Here is a 12,820-nt window from a genome sequence, read left to right on the forward strand (position 1 = left end):
GTTTCCATTTATGTTCTGCACAACTAGCCACGCTCCACTTCCTCACCAAATGGCTGACACACTCTCTGATACACTTCAGATTGATGAAGCCATCTATCATCTGTTTGAGGTTGGGAGGCAGCAGTCGGCCCTGAACGTGTTGTATAAACATATGTACACATACAGTCACTCATGAAGATGAACTGCATGCATCCTCACATGGCTCATTCACACACTTGGAGGGGAGGAAACAGAAAAAACACACTAACACAGACGTCAGTCAGTCAGTGAGTCAGACAACGTTTAAAGCAAATTATGTGATGTCCTCCTTTGAACCTTCGCTCGACCACAGTGACATGTCGCTGAAGCTCTGACCTCTGAACTGAGATACTACAAGCCAACACAACTCAGTCAGATAACAGATGAGATGATGACATCTGGCCATGTTGGTATATAATTATATATTAAAGCACAAGGTTGTACAAATATTTCTCTTTGAGTATTTCTTTCTGTTGCAGCTGTGAACTAAATAAGATTTAGGCCTGTGACCATGCTGAGACATGTCAGGTTTTCCACAGAGAGGACAAAAATCCCCTATAACTTGGGAATAGTTGGGGAAGTACACTCTTTCACTTTCACTTTTCACCGAGAGTTAGATGAGACAGCGACAACCAGTCACTGTGACACAGGAAAATAGTCCATCACATATAGAAACTCATAAAACCACAGCATGTTGTTTTCACACTTTGGCTTTTACACAGATTAAATAAAATCTTCATACCTGTCTGATCTTATTTGACCTAATATCCCATCACTGTCCGCTCACAAGGCTGCTGATTGTCCCCAGAGCATCTCCTCAGTAAAAAAACTCCCTGATGACATCAGACAATCTGACTCTGCTGAAGCTTTTAAATCGCAAAACTTAAAAGTAATTTTTTTGGCCTAAACTTTCAATTAGTACTTATTCTTTGTTTAGTTCAGGTCTTTCATCTGTTACCGTTATCCACAGTCCTCACAGATCCACATTCATGTGTTTTATAATCTACATGTCAGAACTGCTGTCATCATAATTTATATATACTGCATAGTTTTATTTATTTTGTTCATGGGAGATGGATCCCTTCCGAGGTTTCTTCTACTTCTCTCCCTGTTAAAAGGAGTTTTTCTGAGTTTTTCCTGATCTGGGCAAACAGTCGAAGGACAAAGGGCAACTTCCACAGCACAGACTGTAAAGCCCTCTGGGGTAAATTGTGATCTTGAACGACTTGACTTGACCAATGGTAAAAAAAATTCAAAATTATTAAGTATATATATATATATATATAAGTAAAGCATCATATCCTCATATTTGAGGAGCCATGAAATTACTAAATAACTAAATAACTGAGTATTTACTTTATAACAAATACTATTTTATATGGTCTATGCATTTTTTGAAAATCTTTCAGTAACTGTTTAAGTAACTAACAGTCAAATGATTGTATTAGAGTAAAAGGTGCAGTACTTGAGTAAATGTAATTTGTTACACCACAGGACATCAATGTTTTTAGCATCGCGCCCTGCAGAGCACCATCTAACACCACCATCTAGTATGAAGAAGACGCCTCGTGCACTGCCTCCTCCCCCCCACCCCCTCCTCCTCCTCCTCCTCCTCGCGCACTGCGCCGCGCTCATTGGTTGGCGCGACAATATAAAGTTCCGCAGTGTTTCCCTCATTGATGCTCCTCTTCCTCACTCACTCACTCACTCTCTCTCCCGCCGACTGACTGACTGGCTGACTGACTGGCTGCTGGAGCACGGCCACCCTGAAGAGGACTTACAGCCCTGACAGCCTGACCGTCTGATCCAGCTCCACCATGAAGGAGAGGAGACTCACGCAGCCGTTTGTCGCGAGGTGTAAACTCGTGCTGGTCGGGGACGTCCAATGCGGAAAAACAGCGATGTTACAAGTGTTGGCCAAGGACTGCTACCCGGAGGTACGACACGTCTGCTGCCTCCAGCCTGATCATGCCTGCACTTATTCATGTCATGTACTCTGACTTGGCTGAGAAATGTCGTTTACTTATTTAAACCGCAGCTCGTGCAATTAATTTCCCACCTCGAGGAAGAATAACTATTATTTTAATTCTCCCAGAAGGACTAGAAGACCTGACCAGAGTTTTCGCTGACTATTGTATAAGATACTTTTTAGTGCTGGAGACACTGGTGGTGCTTGATTTAAATTCATAGTGCTGTTATATTGTTATATTGTTAAAACTCCCATGATGCCGCAGGACTGGCACACACACACGTGGTGAAGGATATTTTCATGGGTTTATTTTTCATGCTGGGCAACATGAAATGCTTCCAATACAAGTGTGAGATGAATTATATGCAGAAGGTTTGTGTCTTTAGGTGATTATTTAAAACTAACAATGCTTCACAAAACCTCTTTATCTTTAATTTTATATAATTATCTCCAGTATTTAGGACTTTTTGCTGTTAGTCAGACTCAGTAAGTCTGTCAGTGGTAAATTGTCTTTTTTTTTTTTTTTTTGTTATGGTGCATTTTTGTGTACATTTGTAATTTTAAAAAACAAAAAGACAAGTTATGAATTATCGCTACATCCTGTGTTTTATTGTCCATTTCCAGACTTACGTCCCCACTGTGTTTGAGAACTACACAGCCTGTCTGGAGCTCGAGGAGCAGCGTGTTGAGCTCAGCCTTTGGGACACATCAGGTGAGGATTATATTCACATTTATATTTAACTTTTAAACTTCGACACAGTTGAATAAAACGCAGATCACTCCTCTCCTCCTCGTCTTTGACTCGCTGCCAAATTAAAATTCTCCCCGAGCCTTCATGGTCAGTGTTTGTGTTTGAGCAGCGAGGTACGTGGTCAGTTTCAGTGCCGCATTCATGGGTTGATTTGTGAAACTTGTCAACACAGTCAGCCCGGAGCCGGGTAACGACTGTAAATGAAGCCCCATCTTCTTCATTGTTTAACAAACAGTGCTGTTGCTCTTGGCCCAGACATCACTATCTGCCAATCCTGTTTTGATGCAGTTAAGCAGCTTTTCACTGGTGTGAAATCTGTTGAGAGATCTTCTGTGGTGGATTGGTGCTGAGAAACAAGTCTGCCTGGATTTCCCACAGGGCAACCGGTGCCCAAAATCCACTCTTTTGCATGGAAAATCATGTGCGTAAGGAATACTAACAAGCTATTAGCAGTAATATAAAATCCCCAAGGCTGCCAAGTTTACTATACGGTAAACTGAGTCCTTACTAAATGCTGAGACCCGCCAATACTTAACTGGGGCCCTGAGATACGAGTATCCCCACATGCATGACATGACAGCAGTGTTTTAGCTATGATGTTTGATCTCAAACCTGTGGGCCATTTAAGCCATTTCAGCCTGATCTGTAAGACTTAGAAAATGAAACTGTTACTACAGCGTTATTGGAGTTCTGAGCGGTTTATATTATTGCTAATTCAACTAGGGACTTATTTTCATTATCAATTAACTGCCAATTGTTTTCTTGATTCGTCACTTAATAACTGTCCAAAAAATATCAGAGAATTATGAGAACCACAGACTATCATTCTCTAAAGCCCAAAATGGCATCTTCGAATCATTTGTTCATTATCGACTGACAGTCCAAAACTCAAAGATGAGAAACTGAGAAAAGCAGCAAGTTCTCACATTGAAAAGAAAACAAGCATTGTTGCTTGAACAGATTTATCAGTTTATCGTTACTGGTGGGACATGCACGGACAAAGCTTTGTAGTGGTGTGATGTTAAATTCTAAAGGTGCGTGGTGGTTTCCTGACCTCTCTGCACTAACCCATTGACTGGATAAACAGTTTGTAATGTCACTTTGACAGATTCAGGGATGATGTTCAGTTAATGCCTCTGACCTCTACGTGGAGGAGTCTAGTCATGAAATATCTCAGGAGAGTCATATATTATATCCAAGGTGTGTTCTAACAAAGGTTGAAGCAAAAGTAGCCGAATAATCTGAGTCCCCTTCATCATGAACATGTGCTAGAGCTGCAAGGATTAGTCATTAATCAATGAATTGGTCAAGAGAAAATTAATCTGCAACTATTTTGATAATAAAATGATGATTTGAGTTACTTTTCAGCTCCTTAAATGTGAGAATTTCATATATTTCTCTGTTTTATATCAATGTAAACTGAATATCTTTAGGTTTTTTGCTGTTGGCCTAACAAAACAAGACATCTGAGGAGGTCACCATGACTTCTGGGAAACTGAAGGTAGACACAACAACACTTTATAGATAAAAGTGGCCTACTGTAATAATGACCCTAAACTTATGGAAAATAGTAGTAGATAGGATCAGTAAGAGAAACCGTCCTCTTCAGTGCACATTCATCTCAGCACTGGCTGAGGCGTTGTGCTCAGAGGAAGCTGAGCAGTGCCAGTTGGCCTGCAGAGGGGTTGTTTCACAGGGGAGAGGGGGGATGCCTCGTCCATGCAGGGGGTGGAAGTCTCAGAGTGCAGGCAAATGTGTGTATATGTGTTTGTGTGCGTGTGTGTCCTGTCCTAGTTTGCGTGCGGCTGTGCGTGCGTGTGTGTGTGTGTGTGGCGTACAGTCACTGTGAACAGAAGGCACAAGTGAGGGATACTGAGCGAGAAGAGATGCATGACCTCCTCACTGCCTTATGGTGTGTGCCGCCTAAAAAAAGGTCTTATGTAACTGAAACCAGCTCTGAACTATTGTAGGTTTGTGTGGTTCTCTCCCACGGAGTGAAAACTTTCTGGACAGTCACCCTTTCCAGAGGAAACATTGCATAAGACTTATTTACATTTGCAACACACACAAACACACAGTTCCTGTCACTCTTTATGTTTCTCTCCATTCTCCATCTTTATTATCTTTACTCATAACATTGAGGACTGCAACTAAAGATTATTTTTATTTTAGCTTACAAATTTTCTCAATTAATCAACCAATTGCTTTATAAGAAAATAGTGCAAATTAACATCTTCGGCTGTTAAACAGTCTAAACCCCAAAGATATTCAGCTTACGATCATATAAGAAAAAGCAGGAAATTGATGGAGAATGATTGTGATTTTCACTTGAAAAATTACCAAAAACACTCAATTGGTTATTAGAATTAATTTCCTGGTGACTGACTGGTTTCATCTCTGATCACATGGCTCCAGATGTCTTACTCCGATATAATATGATCTTTTATCCGACAAAACACATGTGAAAAGATTTTTCTTTAATTCTCTTTCACAAGATTTCTTATAATGAAAAATGCTACGGATGAAAAAAAGCAGACAGTCTCGTCTTCTCTACTGGAGTCCTGTCTTTCTTTGAGAGCAGAGAGGGCAGTTTAAATACACCAACTGGTGTTCACTCTGCTAAAAGTGTGTTTGGTTTTTGTGTCCAGGCAGGGGGCTGCTAATGTGTGGGATGTTGTGGGTGCGAGATGTTGTGTCCTCTTTAGATCTCTGCCTCCTCTTTCTCAAGCCTTACATCACCCCACATAGTTATATGACGGGCGCTTTGATTCCCACTAAAAGAATGTTATCGATACATTGTGGTTGTATAAGTTGTCCTACTTTTCAGATTTAAGAAAAGTTTCAGACAGGCAGAGTTACCCAGAAGGGGAGCGCTTCTCGTGGGTAAAAAATTGCACTTTATGTCTCCGGAGACTCCCAAATTCATCAGCACAACATGATTGTTAGTTAGTTCCGGTAGAAGCTTATTAGAAGTATCTATCCCAGATATAATTATACCCTCCTGTACATGCAAGGAAATCTCCTGGTGCGCATTTGCCCCTGAGGACAGGAGTAGGAAATTAAATCCTAGTGTTGCTGTGTGGGGAGTGATTAGGTGGCAGAGGGAAGACAATAGAGAGCGGACATCCTGTCTGTTTTTAACCCAGGAGCCTTCCTGAGAGTTACAAAAATGCTCCACATATAGCTGTGCTGGAAGTGTAAGGAAACAGTTTCCTTCACACCATAATTCACATTCTCATAACTAAGGAGTCGCATTTATGAGACAACAATCAGAGTAGACTGTCTGAGTGAAGTGTTGAATCATGTGATATCAGCCCGACAAATGTTGGTTTATTAGTGACTCAGCCAGTAGTGACTTTTCTCTTCCACTGTTTACTGTTCTAATAAAGACGTTGGCTGTTGTGTCAGATGTGTAAATGTGTAACTGTAAATGACTAATTCACTAATTCATTGCACTGGTTTACTTCAACTTTTGTACAATTCATCTAAATACAATTATGATGTGTTTTTCAGCATAATTTGCTTATTGACCAGAAATTATGACTTTAATCAGGCAATTGGGTTTAAACATTAATTTGACAAGCCTAGAAATGCACTAAAAGTGGGCGCTGCAGCTGTGATTGAAATATATTTTGAAGCTTGAACCTTGAAAGGTCTTTCAGTAACTCTTTCATTAACCACACAGGCAGCAGCAGGTTAGCTTCGCTTAACCATACGCCTAGAAACAGGGATGTTTCCGTTATGAATATGTTACACCTCGTTTGTTGGCCAAACTAGCTGTTACCAGTCTTTGTGCTAAGCTAACCAGCTGCTACCTGTGCCTCCATATTTTACAGACAGGTATAAGTGTGGTATGAACCCTGTCCTCTCCACCACAGTGTTTCCCAATCCTGGTCCCCACTGCATGTTCTAGATGTTTGCCCTCTCCAACACACCTGATTGACTGAGCAAATGAGATCAAACTTATCATGTAAATTTTGCGCATACATGGAGTCTGTGTTTTGGCACGTACCGTAACCTGATATTTAACACGCAAGTCCATCAGGGAGATTATGTGTCTTATAATGAAAATGTAGCTTCACTGGACATCTGGTTGGTTTTTTTTCTTACTCAAACAAAAGTTCAGTAACTAAAGTTTGTTGTTGACCAATAATAGAAAGATGGGATTGGTGCACAGTTGCTCTGCCTGTGACTCAGTGAGTTTTAGTGTACTTTACTGGAAAAATTCCTCTCAGTGGGAAGGCGTCAAGCTTAGTGAAATTATTTGCTCTCTTATCAGTTTGGCAGGGATGTGTGTGACTGTGTTTGTACGGTGTGAAAGTGAGGAGGATGATTGTGATAGAACATTATAATAGTGTCAGCTGGATTCAGACCATGTACACGTTTTATTTTGTTCCTATTTCTGCTTGCTGACAAGGGGAAAACTTCTCTAAAAGTTTTTTTTTTTTAGTAACCACCTCCCTAAATCGCATGTTCATAAAACTGCATGCTACATAAAACATTCCTAAGTGTCTCCTGACGTTACTGTGTCTCTCTAGGTTCTCCATACTACGACAACGTCAGGCCGCTCTGCTACAGTGACTCAGATGCAGTTCTCTTATGCTTCGACATCAGCCGACCAGACATAGTAGACAGTGCTCTGAAGAAGGTATTAATATTATGAACTGCTGCTGTGTGAACATGACACAACCTGCAGCTTCGTTTTACTCGGCTGCAGGTTGTAGCTGCTTTGATCAATCATCTGCCCCATATTAATTATTATATTGTTGTATGATTGAAGACTAATTGACTGCTGTTTCTCTTCTCCTCGCAGTGGAAAGCAGAGATCCAGGACTTTTGTCCCAGCACACGGATCCTACTAATAGGCTGCAAGACGGACCTGCGCACTGACGTATGCACACGCATGGAGCTGTCCAATCAGAAACAGACTCCCATTTCCCATGAGCAGGTTTGTTCCATGACAACTCTTTCTTCCTCTGAGAAGTGTGTATTTAGGTTTCTGTCTAGACTGAGCACTCGTAGAAATCCCCTTTTGTTTCAATCTATTTGCCTAATAGGTTTACATGCGTATATTTTTTCCTCACAATGTAGGGTTCGTCCCTGGCCAAGCAGCTCGGAGCGGAGGCTTACCTGGAGTGCTCGGCCTTCACGTCAGAGAAGAGCATCCACAGTGTTTTCCGTACTGCGGCTCTGGCTTGCATGAACAAACTCCAGCCTGCCAATAAGCCCAGCCCTGTCCGCCGCCTCTCCAAGAGACTCCTACACCTGCCCAGCAAGACAGATCTCCTGTCCTCCACCTTCAGCAAGGACAAGTCCAAGAGCTGCTCCGTCATGTGAATACTGCTGTGATCACGCTGGGACGAAAAAAGAAAAAAGAAAAAGAAAGCAAGGACAATGCAGACTGCAGATGGTTCAGCAGGGGTCCAGGTTGTGTAAGGGAAAGAGAGCGAGGATGTGAATTTCTGCAAAGCTTCTCTCTCCTTTGCAGCATCCTCAAACTCCCCCTGTCAACCACTTTAAAAATAGTTTGCTACACTCTTTATATTTAACTCTGACACAGAGACGGAGAGAAAAAATGTTTTATGTTGAAAATATTTCCGCTCAATTAAACACACCTGTACAAAGAGGCCATAACAGGCTGTTCGACCTGTTGGATTCCTCATGTTAAGATGGCTGTGAGAGAGTCAGTGTAAATAAGGTCAGCACCTCCTCTTCTCTACGGGGGGAAGTGGTTGTAAACACTGCATTTGACTGCATTACCCTGATGAGACGCGTTTGAAATTCCGATCGCAGTGCCCTTTCCCGTCCATGTCTTTATCTGAATGTCTCTTTTAAGGTCACAGTATGGGCCCAGTGACGAGATGAAATGTAAAATGTGACAGTGACAGGAAGTGGTATCTCCAGAAATACGGCTCGGGGAATTTAAAACAGCGGCCCCTTGAAGGAGTTATTCCCCCGCTGACCGCTCGCAGTATTTCATTTGGAAATTAAAGCTGACAGTGGGGGAATAAATGGGAGAGATGGGAGGGATTTGGCAAGCAGGAGTGTTCATTTGCAAAGGCAGTGGGAGGACGAACTGAGAGCGCATCCGAAGGAGCAATGTGACTCAGCGCTCACATGAGCCACGAATCCGGCTAGGGTGGACATGTTGTGACAAAAACAAACACAAAAGCCTGGGCCACGTAAAAGACCGTCTGAGCACGCTTCTGTCAGATCCCCTTTCATCAGCCATCACCACAGCAGTCTTAATTGTTCGAAGCTATTACCCATATTACCCATAAGGCATGGTTTTAGCGATGTTACATTAATTATGCATCATCTCACTGTTCTCTGCTTCTTTTAAGAGCTGCTTAATGAATACCAGTTTGTGATTCGAGTTTCAGCAAACAAAAAGGTAAAACAACAAATGGATTGATTTATTCTAATGAACCAAAAGGAGTCTTAGAAATATTTGTTTCTGAATCCTCTGCGTCACGGATATGTAGCGAGAAAGAGTCCTTTAAAAATTTGTTTCACCACGCTTCAACAATCTCTGAGTTTTTCACTGTTATCAAAAGACGCCGCCTGCTGCCATTTCCAGCCTGAATAGCTGCATTAACACTAAATGTCCCTGAGATGACATGTTGGCAATAAGGTTGACTTGAATCACACAAACAAGCAGGCTGGTCCTGTCTGTGGAAAAGACTTTTTTTTCCCCCCTCTTTTTTATGCTTTAAAAATATTTTGATTTTATTTTTCAACTTTCCTGCTGACATCTTCCATTTATGAAATAGTTGTTTTCTTTTCTGGATGTTTCTGCTTGCTTGTGGCTGTCTTGGTGTCTTTGTAGCTGTTGCTGATGTTCTCGTATTCACTGGAGTCTTCTGGCATTAGCGGCTGTTGACAGCTCGGCTAATGGAGGACTTGATGATTAGTAGGTCTGCACCGAGGAGCCCAGAGTTCGCTGGATGTGCGGAACGCTGGAATTTCACGCGTTGCCTAGCAACAGTGTGAGCAGGCCTGAGCGGGGCTCCTGCCTCACGGAGAGAGGGAGGGACGGCTCTCCGAGAGGGCACCTCGCCTTTTATTTGTAGCATCAGACAGAAGCCACTGCGAAGGTGATGGGTGGACATTTCATGGAGCGGCGGACTGCTCATGATCTGTGGTTTTAAAGACCCCACGCTGGTAGCAGCCACGAGTGGGTTGTTGGAAACAGCATGCTGTCAAAAAAAAAGAAAACACTTCTCTGTAGCTCTGCTTCAGTCGTTATTTCACTTCTCATTCCCGTCTGGTGCTTTGTGCTACATAAAAAGAGCTCCATTTGGTTCATGGGTTCAGTACACAGCTGTCATTACACAGTTTCTCTCCTGCTTGTTTTTTGGCTGACCTGTTTTGTTGTACGTATCCTTCTTCATAAAACTGATTATTTGAAAGGCCCAAAAAGAATGTTACTGAAGCAAACAAAATGTTTGTGTCAAGCTGCCTGTCATGGCTTAAATTATTGACTGAATTCTGTATTTGTTATTGTCATACGCTACTTTCTTAAAGTCTTTATTTAAATAAATGTCTAAAGTTCAATTACAAGTCACTGTTTATTTCTGTAGTAAACTCATTAAAATTTGAGCTCTGATTGATGTATTCATTATGAGGAAATACACATAGTGGGGAAAAAACCACAAGGACTATAAGACAAATGATGTAAAAAAATAAATATATATATACTAGTGCCATACTGCTCATTTGTACACAAGAAAATATGGAAGAACCACCTTGTCTATATCCCTCATGTCAGTTTAAGTCAGATTTTGAATTTCTGTGTTGCTTTATTCACGTCTAACAAGCAGCACTTTGCACTTTCCGTGCAGATGAGTTCCAGGAGCTGTATCGAATTAGGACTAAAGATTATTTGGGTAATTTAATCAAATTCAAGGCTCCCCGAGCGAAAGAGAGAGTGCTAGCTTGGCAGCACATTGTCTATTGTGTATCTCAAGAAAGACTGATAAGACATAGTTATGTCTCAGGTCAAGGGCTACAGTAGTTAAGTTCATGATACAAGCAGCGCAGCATTCTCCTGTCTAAGGATTTAACCTTCAGTTTAATTTCTAGTGGTTATTAAACGTAGCTCTACAGAATAACATAAATGCCACCAGTTTTGGCTCAGCTGTTGTACAGATTTCTGGATGTCAGACTGAACTTTTTTTGTTCAGTCATTTGGGACTGTGTGGCCTACAATTAGATGATGACGGCAGCGACACAGTATGGTGTCAAAAGAAGCCTGTGGACGTTATATACCACTGAAGCATGAACACCGCCTCAAGGGACCGACCCTTCCCCCAACACACACACACACGGCCAATGCCACATGCCTGCATTATGTTACATACATGATTAGTTTTGAAAATGTGCCACTTTCTGTTGTTTTGTTTGGAAAAAAAGTAGGATTTGTTGTTTCATACCATGTTGTCGTGCTTTAGCAGCCCATAACTGGCTCGCACTATCTATTCATGAATCCTTCACAGTTAAATGTAAAGTCTCTCCAAAGGTTTATAACTACTTGCTAGTTAAACTAGTGATTTTTTAAATTGTGGTGCAACTTTACAAATTCAGAAATGCCTTAGCTAAAGACTTTAGAAACATCTCAAAACCGGAAGTCAATGTAGCATCACAAGCTAAAACCTTCCAAAACATAACATTTTTATATATAAAACTGTATCAAATAAACTGCCAATCTGTAGGTAGGTGACTCCAATCTAAACAGGTCAAGTGATGTTAGCCAAGCAAACACAGGATGTAGAAAATAACCTTTTGTACAGTTTATGCTAGTGTCAAGCTAATGTTAGCTCTGAGGGTTAGCGAAGCTAGTTCAGTTTAGTGATGGGAATTTCGGCTCTTTTTAGAGAGCCGGCTCTTTTGGCTCGGCTCCCTAAAAAGAGCCGACTCTTTCGGCTCCCTAAAAAGAGCCGACTCTTTCGGCTCCCAAGTGGCTCCTCAAATTTTTTGTTGCTTCAATAAATGTATTACCAAATTATGTGTAAAATGAATTACTAATGTAAAAAACACATTATATAGAATATTTATTGTTTATATTGCTTTATTAATTTTAAATTATTTAGTTTTACTGGGGTCAAAGAGCTCTGGGCTGTAGGTCTTGGTGTAGGAGCAGTAGACACACTGGCACCTTCATTAACAGCAGGGTCCCTTGCTTGTCTTTCCTCCTCTAACTGAATTGATGGGTGAACAGTACACACTTGTCTGTGCAGGTTGTTTGTGGAGCCTGCCTGATATGAAATTTTAATTTTGCAAAGTCTGCACTCTGCCCTCAAACTATCAATTGTATTAAAATTTGTTCAAATTTTACTACATTTTCTGTCGCTCATGTTTCTCACCTGTCCTGCCTGCAGTCTCTGACTATGTAGCAGTGCTCTCTCGCTCTCTTGTCTCTCCCTCCCTGTAGCCCCCCCCCCCCTCAGTGTGGACACAGACACTACCACACATCTTGACCAATCTCGTGCGGCTTTAACAGAAAAAAGACGAAAAAAAAACATATCAGCTCCTGATCGGATCGGCTCCCAATCAGGAGCCGGCTCCCGTCGTTCACTTCAAAGAGCCAGCTCTAAGAACTGGATCGTTCGCGACCGACACATCACTAGTTCAGTTAGCTAGTAGTATGAAACAGTTATATTTGGGAGGTACTGGGCATGAATATTTAGTGAAGACTTATTTATAGCTGTAGCTTAGTAAGTATTTTAATCTCCATTTAGTAAGTGATTGTGTCACAATCTCAGTACATTAATACTTGATATTAATATCTTTGTAAAGTTCATGTTATGGGTGAAGAGCTCGCTTGATTGAGGCCATGACAGATTCAGCTGAGTAATTTGAGAGTCTGATTAAATTAACAAACAAGTATATTTAAATTTGAGAATTTCCTTTTCTTCCGATTGCTACTGGGTTTTTTTTTTTGCCGTTTCCTTCACTCTTCCTTTTTCTTATGTAAGCAGTCATCCTCCCTGCCTGCATTACTGTATTTGCTTAGTCTTTCACTTGACTGATATGGGCTCTTATCTGGACGTCTCTGGCTACGTCCTGCTGTCACACTCCTG

At 41.4% G+C, this 12,820-nt stretch overlaps 1 protein-coding gene across 1 annotated transcript; it reads left to right on the plus strand.

The window, feature by feature from the left end:
- Window positions 1–1,831: 1,831 nt before the first annotated feature.
- On the plus strand, window positions 1,832–9,237 carry LOC139209743 (rho-related GTP-binding protein Rho6-like). The gene is made up of 5 exons (XM_070839582.1): window positions 1,832–1,955; window positions 2,612–2,699; window positions 7,277–7,386; window positions 7,552–7,686; window positions 7,830–9,237. Exons 1-5 carry the CDS (start codon window positions 1,836–1,838, stop codon window positions 8,073–8,075), a joined length of 699 nt encoding a protein of 232 aa, XP_070695683.1. The 5' UTR covers window positions 1,832–1,835; the 3' UTR covers window positions 8,076–9,237.
- The last annotated feature ends 3,583 nt before the right edge of the window (window positions 9,238–12,820 follow it).

Source organism: Pempheris klunzingeri, chromosome 11, assembly GCF_042242105.1.
Source record: "Pempheris klunzingeri isolate RE-2024b chromosome 11, fPemKlu1.hap1, whole genome shotgun sequence".
NCBI lineage: Eukaryota > Metazoa > Chordata > Actinopteri > Acropomatiformes > Pempheridae > Pempheris > Pempheris klunzingeri.